Genomic DNA, 25,789 nt, shown 5'->3' on the forward strand with positions numbered 1-25,789 from the left:
GGCACCGCGGCCCGGACACGGAGTCCCAGAGCGTCAGGGGTTGAAGGGACCTGGAAAGCTCATCCAGTGCAATCCCCCCATGGAGCAGGAACACCCAGATGAGGTTACACAGGAAGGTGTCCAGGCGGGTTGGAATGTCTGCACAGAAGGAGACTCCACAGCCCCCTGGGCAGCCTGGGCCAGGCTCTGCCACCCTCACCCCAACAAGTTTCTTCTCATATTTAAGTGGAACCTCCTGTGTTCCAGTTTGTACCCATTACTCCTTGTCCTGTCACTGGTTGTCACCAGCAGAGCCTGGCTCCATCCTCCTGACACTGCCCCTTTCCATATTGATCCCCAGGAATGAGTCCCCCCTCAGTGTCCTCTTGTCCAGCTCCAGAGCCCCAGCTCCCTCAGCCTTTCCTCACACGGGAGATGCTCCACTCCCTGCAGCATCTTGGTGGCTGCGCTGGACTCTCTGCAGCAGTTCCCTGTCCTGCTGGAACTGAGGGGCCACAGCTGGACACAAGATTCCCGGTGTACCTTGCAGCGGGCTGGGCGAGGGGTGCAGTGCAAGCGCCCTGCACAGCACCGCGGCTCAGCCCTCTCACCCGAGGCCACTGAACACAACCTATAGATCATCGAGTATAACCCATAAATCATCAGATGTAACTGCAGATCATTGGATATAACCTACAGATCATTGGATATAACCTGATAATGCTGCTCAAAGCACCGCAGTGCTGAACGGTGCTCAAACCGAGCTGGACCTGCTGGTCAAATGTGTGTTTTCACCTTTGCTCCAGCAAAAGTTGGGAAGAAACCGGCAATTAAAATCCCTGAGAAAAGTAAAGGCAACAACTTCATGCACTCTGCTGTATCAAAAAGCAAGATATTTTTGTATTTTCAGGGATTCAAGCTCACTCCAATGTTTATAGAGTCTGCATATACCTCTCATCTATTTCCTGACAAATTCTGATCACACAAGAATCATGAGAAAAATCCCGTTTCAGCATCAGCGCAGAGCAGGATGGGGACAGTGCCCACCCCAGCGGAGCATCTCCCGCTCCAAAGCTCATCCGAGTCCTTTGAAACTCTCAGAGGCCTGAGAGAGAAGCAACTTACTTGGAGATATTCAAGACACAGAAATACTCTGTGGAAAAAAAAGGAGGATCTCAACAGAAAATACAAACTTTGTCATATTTCAGATGTGCAGCAGAAGCCAGAGGTGAACTCTGCAGTGGGAATGCACGTGGAGTTCATTTAAGCACCTGAGGTTTATTTAAGTGCAAACATCTGGCCAAACAGACAACTATTTAATAGAAAACTGTATAATAAACAACTGTATAACAGATAACATTTTGGATTTGTCCATTATCCATAACTGGCCTTGACAGGAATGACTGTGACCACCTAAAATATGATTTAATTATTCCGAGTTTTTACACTATTTCATCTACTTCAGCAGACACAGGGCAAAGAGGAAACCTAAAAGAGCCAGACAAGTTTCCAGGTATGTTTATTAGACCAGGAATGCCACTGTACAAGTGGTCATCAAGGAACAAATGCCTTCGTGTGATGATTTTTCAGTGAAAGTTTAGACCAGTTCATGACAAGTAAAGGCTGTTACTCCCTCCATTCTTTTGGAGTGACTCTGCCAACAGGCGACAGGCCCCACTCCATTCCAACACCCGTAAACACCTGTAGGAGGATAAAACAATCAAGATTATTAACTCTGGAATCAAATAAACCTTCTGACAGAAGGCTATTGCTGTTGCTTTCAGTTTCGATTCATTGTATTAGAACATGACATCTCATTCATATTCTAATAAAGCAAGTAGAATATACTTATATTGAATAATATTTAACTACTTCAGTTTTCTATTTCAAAATACCTATCTTTAGAACAAAGAATGCGGAACATAAAGCCCTGTCACCATACTGCTATTTCTATCTATAAATTCTTCTGCTAAAAGCTTAGAAGTCTCAAGTAAAATAGAGAACAGTTGTGCTTCTACTACATTTTAAAATTAAGCAACAGACTGACACAGAAATTTGAGTAACAAGTCAAAACCAAAACCTGAACTAAAGCAACTTTAATCTCTATCACATTACTATTCACTTATCTAAAGGGCTCCTAAATTCTGACCACTTAGGTTATTTCAAACTTTGTGAAACTGAACAGCTTGTGAGATTTACAGCTCAAGTGACCACAGAGCGGTGAACAAAAGGACGACTTACATATCCCCAGACAGCAGCAAAAACTGAGGCTCCACCAAGGAGCACCAGGTTCCCGTATTGATCGTGGAAGTTGGGCTCATGTTTGCGATGAGCCTGTCTCACCGCAGTGCGCTGAACTCCACGAGCTAATGAACGTCAAAGAGAAGCAGAAATACAGAAACCAACTAAAATATACATCCAGAACATTCACAATGCTCATCTCCCACCACCAGAGAGGCAAGCGTAAGCACTAAAAGTCTTTAAGCAAAGCTGAAAAAAATAATCTTTTAGTCTTAGAGCTTTGGAATGATTCCAAAGCACAGGATATACAGAACGCCATGCATTTTGTTTCAGCTCTCCCAATTTCTCTCCAGAAAGTTATTCCTGAAGTCTAATTCCAGTAAGGAATTCCTCCAGGTTACCTTTTTCATCAATATGTTTTCTTGAGGCCCTCAGCATGGAAGTTCAAGTACGCTTTTAAGCGTTATTATCTGTCTAATAGAATATTTTGTTTATTAATGAAAAGTTTCAGAATTCTGTATGTAAACACCTACGCTGTCAGTAGGTGTAACCTGCTATAAGCACTTTCAGGATGGAGCTCGTCCTGTACGGGGTTAAGACAATGGGTACGGTCACACCTTTGTTACGGCTTCAGGATTTTGGACGGGAGGAGAGGGAGGTGAAGGGAAAGTATCTGTGGGCCTTGGCATGAGGTAAATGGCGGCGAAATACAGGAGGATATTTCCAGATGACAGCGTATGAAGTGTGTTATCAATGCACACTACACAAGGTACACTTATTAAAAAGACAGAGTGAAAACTCAAACCACCAGCTTCAAAACCCAAGCCATTTAGTAGCGGCATACAGCGCATTTGATGAGACAGCGGTCTGCGCACAGACATTACAAATATAATCTTTTTGTTTCAGGTCAATGATTCACGTTTACCCAAACGTGACTAGAGAAGATGATAATACTCATAATGCTGCTACATCCCCGGCATGCTGTGAGGCTGCACAAGTAGTTTTTCGTTTTGTTTTAAAGAGGAAAAAGAGAAGCTTGAATATCTACCAAAAGAACCACTGCTAAGTACATTTATTTTAGGTGTGAGAGGGTGGGTGAAGCTCTGGGGGGCTGTCACTGAACTCCGTCACCCTGCCCTTGAGCTGAGGGGCTGCTCCCCCCATCACCTCGGCTCACCACACCTGGACGTGCCTTCGGGTGCTATCAGGGAGGAAAAGCACCGAGGGAGGGCACGCAAGGTCAGCTCAAGTAAAAACAACTAGAAGAGGCAGGGTAAAAAAAGAAAGCAGCAAATGAAAGCCGGCGAAACCGCCCGCAGCCCCTCAGCTGCCCTCACGGCCCCCCCGCTCAGGGACTGTCCCCACAGGGAAGGAACCGGGGGAGACCCCCCTGCCAAACCGCTTACACCCGCGACACAGCCCCGGCGGTTCCGTGCGCCAGAGACCCGCCTCCCTGCTTACCGCTGAGGCTCAGAGCGGCCCTGGCCACCGGGAACATGCTGGCGAGGAAATAACCACCGGTACCCTTGGCGAGCGGTGAAAAACAAAATGGTCGCGCCGGAAGCGGCCGGCGCGCCGCGCTACGGAGCGGGGTGGAGCGCTGTGGGTAATGTAGGCGCGGGGTGACGGGAAAGGTGCCGCCTCCGTGCGGCTGAGTGGGGCCGGGGAAGCTCCGGAGCCGAGAGAGAGAGATGGCGGCTCCGCTTCGGTTTGTAGGCTCTGCAGCGCTCCCCGGGGGCGGCTGAGGAGGGACGGACGGACGGGCACGGCCTGAGGAAAGCGCTAAGAACCTCACAGCGCAAGACCCGAACGCAGTGTCAGGATGGCCGAGTGGTCTAAGGCGCCAGACTCAAGGCGTTCCGCGCCTTCCCGCGGCGGGTTGGGTGTTCTGGTCTCCGTATGGAGGCGTGGGTTCGAATCCCACTTCTGACACCACTTTTTCTTTCCTTCTCTTTTCTTTTTTTTCCCCTCTTTTTCCGTTTGAATTATAAATTTATCAGCCCAAAGAGCTACAGCCAGAGATTTTAGTGACAACAGAAACTACAGCGAAGCCCGCGGCGCCAGAAACGGTTTCCATAGTTCACACATCCTCGAATTAAGGAAAGGAAAGGGGCGGAGCGAAGCGGCAGTAAAGCCGCGGTTTTCTGTGCCGGTTTCGCTCCGCAGCCCGTAACTCGCTACACGCCGGCTGCAGATTACCCGAGTGCGTTTACAACTTTAAGTCTTTCTCTTAACGCGACCCAGAAATACACACGCGTTTATAAAATTAAGCAAGCGCACACCTTTAGGGAGCTAAGGATTAAGTTCCTTGGAGTTCTCCCCTAGATTCCTATTTTCGCTTTTTGGGGTTTACCGACGTCAGGCCCGCACCCCCCGCGGCGGCGCCGGGACCCCGGGCGGCCCGTTCTCACTGTGGCTGAGCAGCAGTTTGCAATGTTTAAAAGAGCCGCAGGCGCTGCGGAAAGCCCGGGGGGTATCCCCAGCGTGAGGGGCTGCGGCGGCGGGACAGCGGCGACACGTCCCGAGCGCGGGCAGCGAACGGGCCCGCTGCTGCCGCCCCCTGCCGGGGGCCCCGCGGCACAGCCCGCCCCGCCTGGGGCTGCGCCAATGGCGCGCCTCCAGCTTGCCTTGCGCTTATAGGCTGTCCGCAGCCCGAGCTGGGGACAGTTTCAACGAATAGCGAGTCGCGGGCCGGCGCCGCCGCCAATAGGAAGCGTGTGGGCGGGGCCGCAGTGCCAGTGGGTCGGTCAGTGCCAATGGGCGCGGGCCGGCGGAGCGGGGCGGTCATGGCGGCGCTGGCGGTGCTGGCGCTGCTGCTGCTGGCGGCCTGGGCCGGGCCGGGCGCCGCGGGGCAGAAGCGCAAGGAGGTGAGAGGCCGCCGGGACCGCGCCCGCCGCTCTGCCCGGGGCGGCCCGGGGGCGCTGGCCTGCGCTGAGTTCGTACGGCGGCGGAGGGCGGGACGGGGCCCGTCAGGCCGCGGGCGGGCGGGCGGCGGGGCCCGGCCTTTGGCTTGGCCGCGCATGGGGAGCAGGGGGCTCATTAGGATCACACCGCTCTAATTTATGTGTTTGTAGGAAACAATTATTCTGCCAATGGAATAGGCTCAGGCAGGATCTCTTAGCAAAGCAATTTTTTTAATAAGGATATTGCAACACCGGGTGTTCTACCTAAAGGCAGGCACACCGAATAGGGCAAAAAGGCCCTGCTTATGTCCCCCCCAAATCCCGGCTGCAACTTCCCTTCCCTGTTCGCCATTGGTTGGATACTTAAGGGTCTACAGGCTGCCCTGACACATACAATACCCTTCTCCTTATGAATATGGATTCCTGGTACTTTGGCTACACTTCCCCCTAAATTAACTTATAAATACAGATATATACAGGTATCAGTATATATTCCAGGAAAAGACTGTGTTTTACATTAAGGATTCTTAGTCTGATGTCTCTCGGTCCTTCCCCCTGCTGGGGTCAAGCGCCAGGTCCTCGCTTATGTAAAAACAACAGTTCTTTGTTAAACCTTCCTTACGTTTTATTTTCAAATGTGTTTAATCCCAGGTTCTTCTGTTATTGTGTAAGAGCGTGTGTGCCTGGCTGTGGGGTTGGGAGGGTGAACCGATTGTCCTAATCACTGAAGTGTCACTTATTCCCACACGCTTGACTCCCGGGGTTCAAAAAGATCCCTCGGTATATACGTGTGTCAGTCGTAAGTCAAAGAAGAGCAGTTTATTATTTACCCTAAAAAAATGTATCTGAAGAAGAGTGTTAATAAGGAGTAGAGAAGTAGAACACTTGGAGGTTTGTCCCTTACCAAATACTTCATTGTATATTGATATAGAATTGATTGGCTCATTTTTAAAGAAGAGCTTAGTGAGCGCTCCCGAGTTCTCCAAATATGCACCGAATGCAGTTTTTCCCAGCGATGAGATGTTGAGCTCACTTCCATCTCTAGTGTTGATTCCACTTCCAGCAGGTTTTGAATCCGACACAGTGTGCGATGCTCAGTGGCGAATAAATCCTGTGGCGTGACTTGGGGCAGTCTGGATGTCTGAAAGCAACCTCACGGTTAGCTACGTGACAAAATACTAGTGAGCTGGCAGTCCTCACCACTGTGTATAATACCAAGTGCTTAAAGTGTGTATAATACTTAAGTGGTTAAAGTAAATTAATAATATTAACATGACTGTCAAAAGGATCTGTAAATGCCTTCCAAAGTCTTAATGTGTCTTAATGACTGTGTTCTTTTGAAATACAGTGCAGCTGTTTATTACATCAAATCTAAAAACCTTCCAGGATTCTCCTGTGAGACCGATGGGGGGGAACCCAAAGCAACAGTGTTTCTCCAACTTTATTTTCAGATGGTGCTATCAGAAAAAGTGAACCAGCTAATGGAGTGGGCGAGCAAAAGATCCGTTATTCGAATGAATGGAGACAAATTTCGACGCCTCGTGAAGGCACCACCCCGAAATTATTCGGTGATTGTGATGTTCACTGCTCTTCAGCCTCACAGACAATGTGTTGTGTGCAAGTATGGGCTTCATTTAGTCCTAAATTAGAACTTCAAAGTCCTCTTATGCTTTGTAGGGAATTAAATTTAAGAGTAGGATAAACTTTCATGTACATGGGAGGAATATACGAGGGCACGTTATAGTAGGATTGTCTTTGAAATTAAATGTGTGGCAATATCTGTGTAATATGCCTGTGAGAAAACAACATAGTCCTTCATTATTTGTTCCCCTCCTAAAAGAATTGCTGCTTTGCAGAACCGATATTCACACTGACAGGCTTCTGCAGAAAGACAGGGTGAAAACTCAACTTCTCCTGCCTTGAGCTGCTGAAGAAATGTTTGTAGAATTACTGCTGGCTGTGCAGTCTAGAAGGTGCTGTTAATTACATGCTGATTGGCACTTATTTAGTTACAAGTATAATATGCAGGATCCTTAACCATATTATAGCTTTCACGTATTAATCCGGAGGTGGTAGAGGCCTGTATATAGGATTTTTTCCCTAGTTAGTTGAAGTCAATTGGTTTCTTGTCCCCTGACATCAAAAAGAGGGCCCAGCTGTCCTTGTTTTGATGTGGACTAGTAAATCCTGCGCTGCCGGCTTCTGTGTCAGGTTCCACCTAGAAATCACCACTGCCTGCGTTTATGGACTCAACAGAACTTGCTGTTGGGTTTAAACAAAGAGCAGGGGCGCTGCGGCTCCGCGGCCGCTCTGTAGCGCGTGTTCTGGACGGTGTGACGCAGCGTCTCGCTCTCTGTGCTTCACAGACAAGCCGACGAGGAATACCAGATCCTGGCAAACTCCTGGCGATACTCCAGCGCCTTCACCAACAAGATTTTTTTTGCTATGGTGGATTTTGATGAAGGCTCAGATGTATTTCAGATGGTAATGGCTTATTTTTAACTCGGGTTTTGGGGACTGAGGGCAAGAAAGTAAAGGTGTGTACAAAATTTAGCGCTGCAATGATTAAAGAGATAAATTGGGAGGTTAAAAGCTGCCACTCTCAGGAGAAATGAGGAGAGCAGAGGGCAGCAGCATGTTGGTGGTAACGGTAACAGAACTGACAAATCTGGGAGGCACAAGGAGCGAACTGGCCCCTCTGGCTTTTTCTGTTTCCTGTAATAACATACAGTGTAATTTTTATTGGAGCTCCTTCCTGATTGATTTAGTGACAGTGTTGCAAGATACAACCAGAACAGAACTGTGTGTTACTAAGTGGACTTCTCATGGTGCTGTGTCTTCTATGGATTTTCTCACTACAGCTCAACATGAATTCTGCTCCGACCTTCATTAACTTTCCTGCGAAGGGGAAGCCCAAGCGGGGCGACACGTACGAGCTCCAGGTGCGCGGCTTCGCGGCCGAGCAGCTCGCTCGCTGGGTGGCCGACAGAACCGATGTCAACGTGAGTACACGCGGATCTTCGTCAGCACCGGCGCCCCTGTAGCGCGAAATTCCAGCTGTGAAATGTGTCACTTGTGATCCGTGCCCAATGATCTGCTCGCACATGCGCTAAATAGTTCTTGTCCACAACGTGCCGTTTGGGCACGTCACTACTCTTGACGTTTCCTTACCTTCTGTGTTCTAATATTTTCATAGAATCACAGAATCCAAGGTTGGAAGGCACCAAAAAGATCATCTGTTCCAACCTTTCATGGCAAAAGCCTGGTCTAGACAAGCTGGCCCAGCACCCTGAATCTTAACAGTGTCCAACGCTGGGGAATCCACCATGTCCCTGGGGAGATTATTCCAGTGGCTGATGGTTCTCATCGGGGAGCATTTCCCTCTTGCGTCCAGCTGGAATCTCCCCAGGAGTAACTTGTACCCATTGCCCCCTGTCTTTTCCTCGTGACTCCTTGGACAAGGGGAGTCTCCAGCCTCTCTGGAGCTACTCTTTAATTACTAGAACGTGGTGATGAGGTCTCCCCTAAGCCTCTTTTCTCCAGGCTGAACAAGCCCAGTTCTGTCAGCCTTTCCTTCCATGGTGGCTTCCCAGTCCTTGGATGGTCTCTGTGGCCCTTCTCTGGACCCTCTCCAGTCTGTCCACATCTTTTTTCTGTAGCACAGACCAAAACTGAACGCAGCGGACTCACCCTCCTTCTCCCTCTTCTGTTCTTATGGAAGAAAAACTCTCTTTAAATTATTAAGTAGGGTAAAGTTGTATAAAACTGAAGTTACAGTAACGAGGGAAGAAGCATTACTTACTTTCCTCGACAGATTTATTATATAGAAAATTCTGGGGGTGTGTGCGTTGGTGTTTTTTTCCTCTCTAATCTATTGTGGGTTCTGTTAGCAGGAGTGCGGGTGTAATGTGTAATCCCACGGCGGGAAAACAACTTAAATATCCTCTATTTAGATTCGTGTGATACGGCCACCCAACTACGCCGGCCCGTTGATGCTGGGGCTGCTGCTGGCTGTCATCGGAGGCCTCGTGTATTTGCGTGGAAGCAATCTGGATTTCCTCTATAACAAAACTGGCTGGGCATTCGCTGCTTTGGTGAGTAATTCTAACTCCTGTCCGCCTGTTGTTACAAGTTTTGTAGCAATTCAAGTTTTAAAAGGTTTGGTATTTAAGGATGCTTAAACCCGGCAGAGGGAAATGAGGGGCATTTAATTTTACTTTTTGGTATTCTGATAATATTATTCGATCTCCGTCTTTTCAGCTCAATGCTTGATTAGATGCCTTTTATACAAATAAAATGTAGAACGATTCCTCGCCTAAGATTGTATCCCAAACCTCTACTTTTTGGTATGAAATGAAATTGGATGGAAAAAAAAAAAGGAAAAAATAAAAAAATCCTTATTAAATAATGTTTCCTTTTCAGTGTTTTGTTTTGGCAATGACATCAGGCCAGATGTGGAACCACATCAGAGGCCCACCCTATGCTCATAAGAATCCCCATACAGGACAAGTGGTGAGTCTTCTCTTTGTGATTCCCATTGCGAGTCACGGTGCTCAGCTGCCCTGCGCGGAGCCAGGCGCATCACACAGCGGCTGATGCGTTCAGAGAGGAAACACAGCTGTGAGAACAGGGGTTGGCTTGGTTTGAAACAGGAGTGTTAGAGCTCCAGTCAATATCTGGATTTTCTGCCAGGTAGTTTTATCCTTTTCTTGGCTCAAATAGAAGAAACTGTTTGCAAACATGTGCTTTACTACTAAGAAATCACCAAATACTGATCTTAATCCAAATCAAAGTACTCTGTGTAATGGCTGTGTGATAACTCCAACCATTACCTAGAATTCCATTTTGATAGGGAAGCCACTCTGACAGTCTTTGGTCCAGTGATTCATCAGTTCCGTGAGAACGGTGACATTTGTTCTGTGACATTTGTCCTTACTCTTAGAATATCACTTAGTGGTTTTTTAGGTGCATTGCTTTCTGTGCTCAGAAATAACCTTTTAAGAGATAGAATAAGAAATGCACTTCTTAATCTGATGGTAAACAGTAAATTAACCTTGATATGTAGCAGCACGTTCAGTTTCTGGTTAGAAGCTGCTCAAAGTGCTTTCCGTGCACTGAGGCATTGGCCAGGAGCTGGATGGATGGTACCTGCTGGAATCGGGACTTTGGTCTCTGTGTGAATACCTACAGTTCAAGGTCTTTCTGTGTGTGGACACTTGGATTATTCCAGTAATCACAGAAAGCTAAGGACATATGAAAAGAATGCTCTAGGGTAAAGAGGACAGCATAGAGAGTAACCAAATGATTTGCTAACAAGTTATGGGGATGGAGGGGTTCCCCCTGCCTTCAAAACTAGGGTAAGTGTTTCCTTCATCCTTCCTGTTGTTCCCCATGTCTACAAAATGTAAAAAGAAAAAAAAAGTGCTACATGTTGGAGGAAGCATAATAATGAGGCTTTTTTGCTTAGGTTCTAATGGCAGATTCTTTTACATTACCCGATCTGTTCATTTGTCTGACCTCTTGTGCATCTTCTAACCATTCGTTTCTTTCCATGTTTTCAACATTGTTGTCACCTGTGACATTTGCTTTCCTCTGTCTTTCACATATATTGTATCTGTACTGATGAAGAGACATGAGAACTCTAAACTGGTAATGGCAAAACAAAGGTGTTTATGTTGGTTCTTACATGCTAAGCAGTCCTAGTGCTAAGCCTGGCAATTTCATGTTAAACCTGGTCTTTTTAACCTCATGGCCCAAAGAGATGAACTTGCTTGTGCTCCACCTTCTGTCTCCTGAAGCAGACAGTGCAAACCCCAGTTCCCAGCTTTGTAGCTGCAGTTAATTATGGCAAAGTTGACTCCAGTCTTTTCTGAATTGCATTGCTCTTTGTCTCTTACAGAACTACATCCATGGAAGCAGCCAAGCGCAGTTTGTGGCAGAAACACACATTGTTCTTCTGTTCAGTATCCTTCCTACCGCGGAGCACGTGCGTGGTGATGATTTTTCTGTCGGCTTGTGCTGCTGCCTTTTCTAGGGAAGCGCTTTGTCCCGGCCCCTCGCTGTGCCCCTGTGCTGATGCGGAGCCTCATGGAGCCGCTCTGTTGGCAGCTCCGCTTTCCCGTGCCAGGGATCTTTCCGTTGAACAGAAAACGATGGCTGCCTTCTCACCACCTTCTTCTTGCTTGGTGACTGAAATGAATACAGCGCTGTAGATGTGGATCATAAGATTCTTCAGGATAGACCCTGTTCCTCTCTGTATGTCTCTTATATTTTCAATCTCGCTTACCAAGTTGTTGCTTTGGTGTTGGACCCCTTCCTCTACTACTGATCTTACTTTTATTCCTTTGCTTAGCTTCTTTACGTTTAATGTTAGCACCTGTTCATGCAGACAGTTCAGGATTATTCCATGCCACTATTGTGCCCTCAAGAAAGGCAAGTGGAAACTTGCAGATTGAGAATTTTCGCCTTAGTTGTATGAAAATGTCATAAGAATACTCTAGAATTCAGTGTTCTTTTCCGTTCTGTGTATGTTTTTGATCCATCATCTGTAACATTCCCCATGCAAGTTCTTCTTCCTTCTCTCGTCACCTGTGCCAGCCTGTGCATGCTGTTATCTTTCATTCAGGGGTTTTTGTTTTATTTAATATTGTCTCTCTCCTTGCAGCTTCACAATCCCAAACAGTTTACATTTTATAGCATACAACTACACAGAACAGCAGACTTACTGTAGGCACATCATTTCAAAGCTTCATTCAAACTACCTGTCCTCTTCACTGCTTGACATGATTAATAAGTCTCTTCTGTTGCCACATTGATGTTCTTAAACAGAGTGATTTCTGCTGATTTCTCCCTTTTCTTGTTCTACCTGTTCAAAATCCCGGCTCAGCAAGTGAGTGGAGTAGAACAGTGGCAGGAATGGCTGAGCTCTCTGGGAAGGAATGTTGTTTTGTGACGAGATTAACAAGCACATTTTAAACGTTATGTGAAGGCCTACTCTACTTTCCAGTTTCTTTTAAACTTGGTATTTATTTTCTATTAAAAGTTGACATTGTGAATGCTTTTTAGTTGCTTTTTTCCCCAAAGCTGCTGGTTTGGCTGGGAAGTCTTGAATTTTTCCTAAGAGACTGACCACCCCAGGTATGGGGTGGGAGCTGGATTGACGAGAGTAGGAACAAGCGTGTTATATTGAGCCTGTTGTATTTTGTTGATTGAGCCTTAAACAGTGTCTGTAGATGGTGGCGTTACTTTAGGAATGGTTCTCCTCCATGAAGCTGCTACTTCTGACATGGATGTGGGCAAAAGAAAAAGTAAGTACTAACACTTTCTAAGAGAAGGCATATTCAGTAAAGATTTGTGATACGCTATTGAATAGAAATGATTTTACACTGGGGGGTTTTGGACTCATCTCCAAGCAGAAGCGAATCGTTTGGTTTTTCAGCAGCACTTGGAGTTGCTCAGGAACCTGCAAGATAAACTCAAAGCCCTTTTGGGAGACGGGGAGAAATAAAGATGCTTTGCGGCATTTTGCTAGGGAGGGAGAGAAGGGACTTACTGGCTCTTACAGCAATGATGTAACAGTGGTTCACAGTGGGAGCTGGGAGTAAAATTGGTGTCAATCTAGTTCTTCTCGGTGATTCTAACAGAGGTCTCATCTGACCCAGTCTGCAAACATTACAGGATGCTTTTGAAAAGCCCTGTCACTGTGGTGTTCTCGGGGACAGCTGTCACGTTACCCAAACGCTGTTCTGCATCTCTTGCAGTCCTGTGTATTGCTGGCATTGGCCTGGTGGTGTTGTTCTTCAGCTGGCTGCTGTCTATCTTCAGATCTAAATACCACGGCTACCCGTACAGGTACGTCATCGCCTTCCTGTGCGTCGCGATACAGCTGCGACAGCGCAGACGCCTTTCGGAGGAAGTGGGAAAACACAGATGAGGGCTTTTGTTTGGCTTGTTTTGTCCCCTGCACTGTGTGCTTATGGATGAATCTGTTCCTGCCGACTGGAATGTCCTTGTGTGGCAACATTAATATAAACCAGAATGGAGAACCAGGCGAAGGGCCTATTTGCTGAATCTGATTTGGTGGGAAATACGCTTGGAAACGCCCCATTTGCTTCTCGAAGTGTAGCAATATTGGGCAATATAATCATCAGAAATAACGGTGTTTGGACACCGCGATTTTTCAGTCTGGCCAAAGGAAAGGTTGTGGTACTCTCCTTTTCATGCCATTACAGCTTCTAAAAGATTTCTTTTCATCGTGATATCTCAACGAACTTAAACTGAAAACAAGTGTCTCTTTTTTTTCCCCAACTTTTCTCTTCTTCCCTGTTCGTACATCTTGATTATTAATCCTTATTTATGAGAACAAGGGGGGTGCCTGGCGCTTGAAAGCTTCGCACATGTTGAGATTGCTTCTGTGAAGAGTCTAGCACGATTCCTTGACTGCTTAAGACGTATTTGATCAGTATAGAATTATTGTGTGGTTTTATTAGGCTTTACGTATTTTGAAGGAACAAATACATATTGAGGACCAGCTTCTTAACCATCTCAGCTTCCGCAAAGAGTTTAATTTGTCTGGAAGGCTGATCCCATAGGCAAATATTGTCCCCTTTCTACAAGAAGTCAGTTCTTAATTAACAATATCTACCTAATAAAACTTTTTATTTCATAAAGACTCTTCTCAAGATCAGAAGAGAGTTGAACTTCTTCCCTGTTTAATTACTGGTCAGCTTTTATTCTGGGCTATGCAGTGGTCTTCTGTCCTTCTGCTGACGTTGTTGCAGGTGAGATGTGGTTGTCTCACTCACTCTTAAGCAACTTCTTCACTGCTATGTATGTCGTAGTTACATCAGGCCCGGCTTCTCATTCTGATTTTCTCAGCATACGTGAAAGCCAAGCGGAACGTTGCACACCTTTGTTTACTGTAAAATTAATGTTTGTTCTTTTGTTCCTGCAGTTTTCTGATGAGTTAAAGGATTCCAGAATCTGTATCACTGGAAAGGCGATGACTCTGAAATTGCATGGAATGGAAGAGCTCAATATGGATGGTTCGTGCTACCTCTCTTTCCACTGAACGAGACAGTTAAACACAGAACCAAAGATGACACGTAGTGCCTTAAATGTAACAAGCAATTTGCTCTGAAGGACACAGAGTATTAAGATGCAATCTCTACTTCATAAGCTTTACATCTTCTTAAAAATCTCTACTTCTGGTGAAATTCTGAATTAATGCTTAGAACCACATTTCTGTAGACTAACTAGAAACAGTATTTGAAATTCAGCCTGATAATCTGTTTTCCATACATTTCTTTTTCCCTCCAGTATTTATCACTTTATTTGCTGTGTGTGCACAGCAGGTGGCCAGAGCTTCTCTGTCGTGCCTTGTCACAGGTGAGAAAACACCTTCATGCACCTGGAAATCTTTTCCTTCAGTGTGTGTGCAGCCCTTGGAGCACACTCCAAATTGCAGTGTGCAATGTGCCTATTCCGAAAGCTCTGTCTCATTTTGGAGAAGAGTATGCAGCTACTGTGTGATGCAAGAGGCTGCTTCACACATGAAGGGCAATTTTTGTACAGGTAGAACTGAGTTATTAATGCAGTTATTCATTAAAGCTTTCTTTGCCACCTGCTGAGACTGCAAATTTGAAGTTATAAATATTGGCTCAGAGCGGAAAAGAGGGTCTTATACTGCCCAGCACTCACACTCAGAAATACAAACTGAAGGCACAAAGGTAACCAGCTGTTTGTAGCACGAATTAAGGGTTGCTAACGGGCTTTCAAGTTGCTGCTCGGAGCCCTAACAAACCAATCGGTGTCAGATTTGGGGTCACTAAGTTAAATTCTTGCATTCCTCGTTTGCTTTCTCCAAGTTTTTATCCTTGGGGAGGACACAGATATCTGATCCCAGGATAAATAGTGTTTCCCCAGGAAGGATTTCTCAGCCTTATAACTGAACACATGCGCTTCACGCTGTCCCCTGGTGTTCTCTTCTCTCACAAAGAGCCTTTGCCTTGATTCCTGAGGGAAGATGTTGTGCTCAGTGCGCTGTGTGTGTTCAGCACCTGCACCACAGGGAGCCCCTGGGGTGGCCTCGGAGGTTTCTGCTCGGAGGAAAACAGGATCACACTCTTGTTTCCTGCTTCTGCCTCTCCCCGTCTCAAGAGGTTACGGAATTTGGATGCTTTAGACCGAGGCTCAGAAAGGACTTGATCAAGTAGAAGGTTATTCTTATGCAATTTTGCTAAATTAACAAGTATCTCAAGTGCCTTAACTCCACTACTTTAGTTGTTTGATGTTTCAGCTTGTTGAGGTGCATTTTTTTGTATGCCATACACAATGACAAGCCTTAGTGGAATGCATCAGTTTTGTGCCTGACTGGATTTTGGACAAGTTTCAATAAAATTTCTTAGTCTAATCCATGCTTCAGTGTCTTTTGAACTTTAAAATAAAACAAAACAAATGAACCTCTTCTCTTCACTTCTTCTCTTCACTCTTGCTTCAATGTGTAAATATAAATGTCTGGACATAATAAATAACCTGAGTATAGCTGAGTAGACTCGATGAGTAGGACATACATGTTTATGTGGGAAATTACAGCCCCAAATGCCAATACTGGAGATCTCATGTAGGCAACTGATAACATAAAGGTTGCACGGGTTTTATTTGTCTTTGGCAGCTGTGCTGAGGTGAAAATCTTGGCCCCCTGGAGCGCTAGACAGATCCGTGTTTCTGGAGGTGGAATCTAGGGAGCATTACACATTTGCCTGAACAATTCTGTGCTGCTGGACCTGTTGCTGTGTTACGTGCCCTGTTGGTACGATACTTCCAATAAACTTCTGTCTTGGTTGTGCTTCGGTTGTTAGCAGCGCGAGTGAAGGGAGCTCACAATCTCATTCTGAAGAAGTGATGTTTTTTCTTAAACTTTTCAGCCTTGTTTTCTAATTTTTGGTGCCAGCGTTACGTACGTACAGAGACCTCTCTCATCAATCATCTTAAAATCTGAGTTCAACATCATCTTTAAAATCAGTTTGTATTCCACCTTGTCTGACCACAACGCTATTGCTGCGGGCAGCATTTCACATAGTCAAAAGCAGCTCGAGTACTGTTGTATTACGCACCCTTCTGTCACTTCAGAGCGTCGATGGTTATGCCAGGTACACCGGACTGGAAGGGTCAGGTCTCATTCTGTTAGAGCAGGATTGTTTCGGCTTACGGGGAAGCATTTATCAAAACAAAAGGAGCTTAGAAGCTGAAGTTGTTCCCATGAGGAAAGCGTCAGTACCGAATCCTGGCACTGTGGCTTTGCAGATGCACAAACATTTGTAAAGCGATCAGGGACATCCACACACAGAGACGTGTAATTCCAACAGTATCTTTGTACAAATTAAACCTTAAGATCAAACCAGCATACAGCATACGGTTGCTACAGAAAAAGCTTGACAGGCAAAGGTTGTCTAAAAATAGTCTTATCATTTCTTTGTTCGGGTTTGGGGTGGGTTTTTTCAGAGAAAGAGTAATGAACGATTCCCAGGAACAAGCCCCTTCACTAGGAATGCTGTGCTACTCAATCCAAACTATTTGGATTTTAGCCAAACCACAAAAAACAAAGCGTTGACATGAACTTCAAAGGAGGAGTGGGTTTTATGTTACAGACTTACATTTCCCATAAAACTCTCGTGCATATTCTTTCCAAAAGCAAAATTATCTTAGATGTGTGAATGCACACACCAAAGTACTTGAACACCAAAGAGGAATTCATATCGTGGCACACAGAGACCTTGATAAATAAGTATTAAACCCAGCAGCAACATTGATTTCTTTTGGTTTGTTTTAATAAGTCAAATACAGTGTGTACTGGTTGGAAGCTTTAAAAAGGCACGAAGCTGCAAACCCCCTGGGACTGAACTGAACTAGACTGCAAGAAGACAAAAATCAACCACTGAAATTCAATGCACTTTTTCCATCAGTTAGTTGTATGTTCTACAGCACCTCTATTACTAACGCAGGGCAAAGTGGCCATTTAATCTCTGTAGTTCATTCAATCACTGCACACAAAAGATAAAAGATTCAGTTACGTTATTAATCCCAGTCTTCAGAAGGAATAAGCTCAGCTATCAATGACCTGCTCCTCAGTTAGGATCAGAAAGGCAAAGCTTGTTTAGAGACATTTAACTGTTCTTCAGCCGGGGGGAATTGCTTTCAACATACACGCAAAATCTGTTCTGGCCCTGTTATTCATTTTTCCCAGTGCTCCTAACCCTCGACTCTGCACCAACTGTCAGAGCCTTGCTCATGATAATTATAAATGTACCTGTTTGCAAAGCCTCACCAAAATCCGCACCTTCAAACACACCAAGAACTTTACAACATCTTTGGCATTAATTGTTTCTAGAACAATCTCTGTTTCCACACAAATGCTGACCTTGCATTAGCATCCTCATCTTTTCATTGCCAGCAGCTAAAAGCTGCTATCTACACTAAGTGCTCACCAGTAACTCAATGTTTTAAACAGCAAAATACAGTGAATAAATCAGTTATCACATGAACCATTCCTTATGTGTTTCATGTCTTCTTAGCAGAGAAACAGCAGAGGCACAATAGTATGTTCTCAACGAAAATATTTCCAGTCTGAGGATGTGTATTTGAGTCCACGCAGGGATTTTTGGACAGCAGGCTGCACTTCAGTGCATTTCAGAGGGGGGAAACATCACTTTGGGGTTGTTACTCTAGCCAGTTCAACACCATTTACTGCTTGGCAGTGCTCTGGGTGAAGCCATTCGCTATTAGGGCTATTATTGCAGACAAGGTTTTCACTGCAGCACCACCAGAGCGCCCCGGCGCCGTGCCGCGAGCACAACACGTAACTCATGCCTAATGCAAGCAGGAAAGATAAAGAAGCCATAAATTATTTCTTGCATTTTTAATATAAGAAAAAAATATGAAAACATCTAACAATAATAATAAAAAGTAGAACATCAGGTGGTTTGGGTTTTTTTTTTTTAATCTTACAAGAGATCTGAAACAATTTCAAAACCTTAGAAAATAGATTCAAGTGTGGAAAGTTACTTTACTAATAAAACAGCATTTCTTTATAATGTGCTTTTCTCCAGTCAGGATAAGGAAGCGTATGCATGTCAAAACTAACAGAACAAATCATTCGCACTGTCAGAACAAACCACTTTCTCCATTCCAAGAAACAACATAAGCATTTTAAACTGATTTCACTGTAATACACCAAAAGAAAAAAGTGACATAAAACCAGTGACTGATAAAGACAATCCAGGGAAAACATACAAAGCAGAAGACCTACCAAGTCTTCAGTAGCCACAATTCAGTATGTGGAGGTGCCGAGCTCGCCAGCTAGCTTTGTTTCACTGTACACGAGTGACTTGGTATCAAACAGCAAAAACTGGTAATACAAACTCCTGTTTACAGATTAGAGCAGAACCATGGTCACTTCAGAGATGCCCCTTGTAAAATTCAGACATTACAGCAGAGTCAGCAACTGGGAACACTAAACCAGCTGGATGGTTTTGTATTGAACAGAGTAAAAAGCACTTGTACATTCTCTTCTGCCAATTCCAGCACAGCAATCTCAGCAAGCAGCACAGAGCCGCGCGTCCCTCACTTCTCCAGCTGGGATGGAAGAGATGGCTTTGTTTGTGTGTTTGTAAAATCACCGATTTAACCTAATAGCTATACTATGACTTAGTATGCTCCATAAAAGTGTTTTGTGAAACAGCATTTTCAGTTACTGGTGGCTTTTTGTTTTTAATATTAATTGCAGAAGTCAGATTTAAAAGCAGCCTGCATTCGAACAGCACGAAAATAATTGAGGAGAATAACATTTGATTAAAACACTGCCTCATATATTCTAAATCTCCCAGCCTGCCTATAAAAAGCTTAAAAACTATTATACAAATTAAAACTTAAATAAAAATACCCAAGAAGTATTTATTCGCAGGAGAAGTTTCTCAGGTACAGACAGAAGTGCGTGTTCTTGTGAGTGTCTTCCGAGCTCAGCAAACAAATGCTGTAGTTGTACCCATCACTACATTTCAAACGTCAAAATCCATTCTGCATATGCAAAGCAGATCTGTAACACTACTTATATAATTAGCAAATTAAAAACCCAATAAAGCACAGAGGGGGTTTCCTTTCAAACCTGTACAAGAAATACAAACATATAAACCTCACATATTCTGTTAAGAATAAACAGTAATTAAATGGGGGGGGGGGGATCCTTTCTTCACTACATACAGAAATAAAAATGTATTTACACTTTTAGAAAAATCTGGACTTCTTGCATTGTTTAGCAGGAATTCATACTCTTCAGGCTGAAAAATAGTTACACAAGAGCTCTGACCATAAAGAGCTTCTCAATAGAGCCATATTGCTAATTCTAACTTACTGATAGAAAGACCAGAGTGCCTTAAAAAGAAATCAACCCACCCATTTCACCCAAACATCCCACTATTTGGGACTGTATCACAAACTATAGGTATTTTACACAAGTTGGGTATGGCTCATTTTCACAGTTTTCCCGATTTAAGTCATAAAAACAAGTGAGCTGCAGTCGTAACTTCTTTTGTATTCGGGTTGCTGCTGCCATTGCAACCTGTATTCGGATCAGAGTTACAAGTTCCTCTCACGTGTTTTCAGTTTCAAGCAAGTGTACTCTCCCATATTTAGCTAAATTTTGATTTTTGTTTAACTCACTATAAAATAGAAACGTACCAGTTTGAAACAAATCTGATACTCAGATTTATTCTTAAATTCCCAAGTTAAGATGGACAGTCTTAACCTGTAGTCTTGAAAAACATTTTAAAGCAGCTGACAGCTTTAAACTGCAAATTTAAAGCAAGACACACAAAAAACCTGGAATCGATTATTAAAGGTAACATTTTAACTGACAAGAAAACTACAGTAAATATCTGCATGAGAGGAAGATAGTATTTGTGTTCAGAACTGGTCTTCTAAGTTGAAAATAATCAAAGCACCTGTTGTGAATACAGTACTGAAGAGAAAAATTGAAGGCTTCACAATAAGACCTACTTCCAGTGCCACTTCTTTTTACTACGATGTAAAGACAGCAGGGATCCAAAACATGCAAACTCCATACAGGAAAAATAGTCCATACTTCATAGCAACAGAATTAACAGTTAAAGCAAACAGAAATCATGTACGGTCCTATTTCTCACACTGTAAGACTTCAAAAGAAATCAGTTTGAAGTGGTTCACATGTATGTGACAAGAGTTGTTGGCACAGGAACGCCAAATAATTCAGCATGCCCTATGTATAAATCAACATAAATTAACTACAACCAAAGTCTGAGAAGCTCAAGCCAAAAAAAAACCTGATGAGATTATTCAGTCCTTTTGTACACAAGAAGGTGACATTAGCTTTCCAATAGATTATATGGGAGATTATGCACTCGGGAGCTGTATTTGCTACTTTCACAAACAATGGAAATCTTTATCAGTCCTTCCCAGGCTCCGGCAGCCAAGAGCAGGTAGCTTTGATAGTTCTATCTACGTGCCACAAGCATCTTCATAAAATGGAAGATGCTACTGTAAAAACAGATCTTTTCAACTTGAAGTAATTACACATTTGGTCAGAAATGTACATTAAGAGGATATGGTGTTCAAACAGAGTTTCAGCATTACATACAAGAAGTCTGGAAGAGGCAGCATAGCTGCATGTAAGGCATTTTAGGAATTATTCCAACACAGCCCACTGCCTTCAGCATTTTATTACGTTCAACTAACATAAGCAACCTCTCACATTTTAAGATTGTTACTACTAAACCCATGGTCATTGGGATCAACCCTGGAACATCTGGAGGCCTTCTGTAACAACAGACGTAACACAAGGAGCGAGCATTTCCCGTGCGGGGAGAAGGGCCGTCCATACAGCCGTCAACTCATCGCGCGAGAGAAGCCACCTCCCGTGGCCAGGCCGCGCTAACTGGACCAGTCCTGAAAGCGGAAACAGTCACTGGCAATCTTCCACACTGTGTTGGTCGGTGTGGCTTGTGCTGTCAGCAAGAAGTTCTGATTGAAGTAGCGCTGCTTGTCGCCATCAAATTTTACTGTCCCACTTGTCACTACGAGGACCGTGGTCTGGCCTTGAGTAGCTTGCTCTTCACAAGTAGAAAAAGTATAAAGAAAACAACTCAACCAAAGACTAACGGGCAAAGAAGTAGGAAATGTACGTACAAGTTTCATTCAATTATGTTGTACAAGTTATAGGCTAACAACTGGTTACACATTCACAAAAAATACAGTCGCATCATCGCTATACAGACAATACTGTGTTTGCTCGCCAACACCGCTTTTTAATGGCTTTTCTGTTTTCATCTCATGTTGTTCATTTTAGAGCACTACAACCAACACCCGAGGTTTTGATTGGAAGAAGCTCTCATTATCTGAGATACACATTTAGCAAGTTGCATACACTTTTTTTCCCCGCTATTAGAGATTTTATCTTTTTCACAGCAGAGCAAAGCAAGCATGATTGACCACAGACTTTTTCCTTACTTATATTCCCAATATATCCATTAAAAGTAATATATTAACTTCTCAATATGTAAGCCTTTCTTTAACAGTTGTCAATCAGAAATCTAAAGAACTTAACACCTATTCTAGATGTCAAGAAACCCCAGTACATACAGGTTAATGAATTGCTTCACATTGCACTGCAGGGCAGTATCAAAGGCTACAGGAGCAGCCTCTTGACTCTCAGACATGATCAAGGACAAGATAACCTGATCAGCCAGACAATTTCAATACATGAAAATACATCACATCTGAATATGATCTTAACAAAAATGTCCTTAAAGTATTTTCGCAGGCATGAGAAAAAGGGTGGAGTTGCTGCACCTCTCGAGTAGTGATTTATTTTTGCACAACCTGACATTTCAACTCTCAGTATTTTCTCTAAACTTATTCCAAACGAAATACTAAGCACTATTATAGTTGCAGATCACTTTGAACAGGTGTAAAAAGACTGAAAAATAAACAAGTAAATTGTAATACAACCTTACCATGAACGGGTTGGCAGTCCAACACATTAACCTGGAATTCACTAGATGGCAACATTTCAAAAAATTTACTCAGTTCTTCTTGCCCGGACACTGCATTACCATTCCAAACTAACGTCGCTTTGTCCAAATAAAGTCTTGCTAAAGCCTGTGTGGTTATGAAAATACACATTTAGGGAAAATGTGTAAGCGCAGACAACAGACAACATACAAAAAAATATTATTTGAACCCTGATGTTGTGAATTATTGATTTCTTCTGTTACTTTAATAGATAAAACGCTCTCATGAAATATTAGCTCCTTTTAACAATTAGCACTCCTGACCAAGAATGGCCAACTGAAACTTATTCAGCTTTCTAAGTTGCATAGTGACTCATGTGCCTCCAAATTTAACTACTACTGAGATTCCTTTAACAAAACTGATGGCAGAACTTACACACAAGGTGAGCAGGAAGTAACATGCAACTGCTGATATTTTCACACAATCTGAAAGTTATTAAATGACAACTACAATACATTCAAAAGAAGAGTCTCCACAGCTCTCTTTTGGTGCAAATATCAACACGGTCAGTGAAGATTTCAGGGCCAGATAGAGCTGTTTCCACTTTATCCCCAGGCACTTCTGAAGACCCCCAGAAACAGAAGTGATGACTGCTAACAAAAGAAGTTTGGAAAAAAATAAGCTAAATCCTGACCTGAGAGACAAATAAAGCAAATTTTATCTGTCTGTACTGACCAAATCCTGTGCCTGTAATACAGTGAGACATGGACTGAACTATTCTAATGAAGTCTAAGGCACTTTCTGAAAGGGCCCCTTTTAAAACAGTGCCGCACAGTAACATAAAGAACCCTTAGCAAGAGGAACAGAGGTCTCAACCTGGCCAATACCACACACGGTAACCAACATTCATTCCTTTCAAGTGTAATGCAAGTTAGGAAAAATTAAAAGGCAAAAAATGCAAAAGACAGTCCTAACTGTTGTCAAAATATCTACATACCCTTCTTCTTTTATCCATTGTCTCATAATAAATGTTGACAAATTCATCTGCAGCTCTACAAGCTTGATCCACGTAGGTTTTGAAATCCTGGAGAGGAGAAATCATATCAAATTACTTAAAGCAGGCAATTTTATGCAACCTAGTAATCTATGCCATTTCTCCAGCCAGTCACTTTCGTTGGTCTTTTCCATCCTCACTGAAAGATCATGTCAAATAATGCTGAAACTGATTCCAAATTCCTTTCCTACTTGCTGGGAGTATCAGCTGTTAGCAAGGCCACAGTTTTAGGATTCATTTTGAATGCAAATGTAATTATTGTGTTTAATTTGTAAATATTTACATTTACAAATAGGCTGCAAGTGGTGTGAACGTGTACGTATTAATATTTCTGAAAATTAGCAAGAACCCCATCACACTGCCACCATAGTCCCATTTTTAAAAACACTTCTAAATATACATATATAAAAGGTAATAATAGCTATAACTGGATATATAGATATAAAAAAGAGAGAGAACACCACACATGCTGGACATACTCCAGTGTCATAATATCCAGAGCTATAATATCCATAGCTAAAACCCAAACACTTCTCTTCACACCTCATTATTTCCCTTCCATGTCTCTATTTTTATTCATCCAAAGGTAACAGTGTTTGTTGTCACATCACTGCACTGCGATCTCATTCGGTCACTTGTTCCGTTTGTTTGGCCCTTGATCTCTGACAGACCCTGAACCGTGACATCCTGGAAAGCGGTCACTCTGGATTTCCTGTCCATGCATCTATAAAACTGCATTTGCCTCTGTTACAATATTTTGTTTATGATTTTATCATTATTCTATCTCAGCATTATATTCTCAATATTTGCAACTCAATCAGTACTTCACAATTTAACTACTTACGTTTTCTTGACAGTCTTTACTGAATATACACCAGAACTACCATGAATTCCTCCACTATTACCGCAAGAAACACTTCAGAGAAACATCCACACTGCAAAATACTTACCAGCCTATCAAATAATCCCCGCTTACCCCACAAAACCAAACACTCTCATGTTAACAATCTGGACATACTGTTCTTTTGATCTCCCTCTGCAAGAACACGAGCCTGCTTTTCAGCTTCTTATCTTCTCCAGCAGCTTCTGAACCCACACACCAATTCCAAACAAATAGGGCAAAGTAGTCTTAAAGACGCCGGATTCCAGCAAGTGCCAAGAGAAACTCTTTGGCACTAGGAGACAAAGCAAATTAGACCTTTCACTACGAGAGGGGTGATTATAACCCAGCCTGTTATGTGATCTGGAGCAATTGGCTGTTGCCTCCCCATCAGCACACACAAACTTCTAACCAACAGCCAAACTGACAGGATTGCCATTTAGCTGCCAAACAGACAGAATGGGTGTGAGGGAGCGTTAGAGAAACACCAGGACTTGCGATGAGCTGTTAGGGCACCCGCAATATACATCATATGGAAAATAAGCCTCGCGAGTTTTGATACTCTAGACAAGTTCTTATAGTCATGCTCTGAAATCCAATTTAAAATTCTGGGAACAACGTAGGCTGGGAGAAACTTCTGGGGGTCATCTGATCCAAATCCCAGCTCAAAGCAGAGCCGACTTCAAAGCCTGACCTAACATCAGAGTTAGACCTGGCTGCTCAGGGTCCCATCTCCAGCCATGTTCTGAACCTCTCTAAGGATGGAGATTTCCCAGTTCCTTCGAGCTCCTGTTCCAACATCCAGTCACCTCACGCTGGAATCTTTCTACCTGGCATTTAACCGGAGAGCCATAACTAATAAAAACAACCAACCAAAGCAAAAAAACACACAAAAAAACCCAAATCAAAACAAAAAATACCCTAAACCCTTGAGGACTCTGACAGCAATTCCAAGAAGTTCGCCAAACTACGTGGCCACTGCAGCCGGTGTCTGTGACACAGGGCGGCTCATCACACAAACCCCCGCTCGGCCTCAGGCCTCTGTGGGAGGCTGCAGCGACCCGGGGCGGAGAGCCCCGCTCAGCCCCCGCCGGCGGCTCCACCTGGAGCTCTCCCTCGGTCTCCCGGGCCCCCCGGGTCCCCTGAGCGGCCCGACCCGCCGCTCCCGCCATGGTGGACTCACCACAGAGGCGGCCATGGAGACGCCAGCCGAGGCGCGCGGGCGGGCGGGCGGGCGGGCGCCGGATGTGCTCCGCGCGCGGGCCCGCCGCTTCCGGCCGCACGGCTGGCCCCGCCAGAAGCGTTCCGTCCACTGCCGGAACCCCGCGGGGAACACGGGCCCCAGCGAGCCCGTTCCGGGCGGGCAGCAAAACCGCTCCAGCCCGGCCGGCCCGAGAACGGCGGGTTTCTTCCAAAAAAAGGCTGAGGGAGATGGGTCTCTTTAGTTTGGGAGGAGAGTGAGGGGTGGCCTCGTTAATGTTCATAAATATATAAAGGGTGAGTGTCAGGAGGATGGAGCCAGGCTCTTCTCGGTGACAACCAATGGTAGGACAAGGGGCAATGGGTACAAACTGGAACACAGGAGGTTCCACTTAAATATGAGAAGAAACTTGTTCCCGGTGAGGGTGGCAGAGCCTGGCCCAGGCTGCCCAGGGGGTTGTGGAGTCTCCTTCTGTGCAGACGTTCCAACCC

The 25,789-nt window shown here is 44.3% G+C and overlaps 3 protein-coding genes across 12 annotated transcripts; 1 reads left to right on the plus strand and 2 right to left on the minus strand.

Annotated features, from left to right (window-relative positions):
• Nucleotides 1-1,481: 1,481 nt before the first annotated feature.
• Nucleotides 1,482-3,870, minus strand: COX7B (cytochrome c oxidase subunit 7B). The gene is made up of 3 exons (XM_080352433.1): nt 3,682-3,870; nt 2,221-2,345; nt 1,482-1,680 (listed from the first exon to the last, which is right to left on the minus strand). Exons 1-3 carry the CDS (start codon nt 3,716-3,718, stop codon nt 1,606-1,608), a joined length of 237 nt encoding a protein of 78 aa, XP_080208559.1. The 5' UTR covers nt 3,719-3,870; the 3' UTR covers nt 1,482-1,605.
• A 36-nt stretch (nt 3,871-3,906) lies between these two features.
• MAGT1 (magnesium transporter 1) lies at nt 3,907-15,488 on the plus strand (the record flags this gene model as incomplete). 7 transcript variants are annotated; one of them, XR_013922735.1, is made up of 12 exons in its annotated part: nt 4,977-5,087; nt 6,575-6,744; nt 7,490-7,607; nt 7,985-8,125; nt 9,077-9,217; nt 9,546-9,635; nt 11,023-11,086; nt 12,356-12,430; nt 12,884-12,974; nt 14,077-14,167; nt 14,442-14,510; nt 15,121-15,488. XR_013922735.1 is itself a non-coding variant. In XM_080352423.1 (11 exons), the coding sequence occupies 10 exons, from the start codon at nt 6,261-6,263 to the stop codon at nt 14,090-14,092; spliced, it is 927 nt and encodes a 308-aa protein (XP_080208549.1). In that variant the 3' UTR covers nt 14,093-15,488. The 7 variants fall into 7 exon arrangements, 5 of the variants coding, with proteins under 5 accessions (XP_080208549.1, XP_080208547.1, XP_080208551.1 ...); XM_080352423.1 differs by lacking the exon at nt 4,977-5,087 and adding exons at nt 3,907-4,423; nt 6,190-6,281 and having other exon boundaries at nt 14,077-15,488; XR_013922734.1 differs by having other exon boundaries at nt 14,077-14,510; nt 14,733-15,488.
• Nucleotides 6,126-25,348, minus strand: LOC308045249 (NTF2-related export protein 2; the record flags this gene model as incomplete). 4 transcript variants are annotated; one of them, XM_080352430.1, is made up of 4 exons in its annotated part: nt 6,126-6,264; nt 22,166-22,310; nt 23,161-23,247; nt 25,018-25,344. In XM_080352430.1, 4 exons carry the CDS (start codon nt 25,267-25,269, stop codon nt 6,218-6,220), a joined length of 531 nt encoding a protein of 176 aa, XP_080208556.1. In that variant the 3' UTR covers nt 6,126-6,217. The 4 variants fall into 4 exon arrangements, with proteins under 4 accessions (XP_080208556.1, XP_080208558.1, XP_080208555.1 ...); XM_080352432.1 differs by lacking the exon at nt 6,126-6,264 and adding an exon at nt 19,219-21,262 and having other exon boundaries at nt 25,281-25,348; XM_080352429.1 differs by lacking the exon at nt 6,126-6,264 and adding an exon at nt 19,219-21,262.
• Between the last annotated feature and the right edge of the window lie 441 nt (nt 25,349-25,789).

The sequence above is a fragment of the Nesoenas mayeri genome (assembly GCF_963082525.1).
Source record: "Nesoenas mayeri genome assembly, chromosome: 13".
In the NCBI taxonomy this organism is placed as follows: domain Eukaryota; kingdom Metazoa; phylum Chordata; class Aves; order Columbiformes; family Columbidae; genus Nesoenas; species Nesoenas mayeri.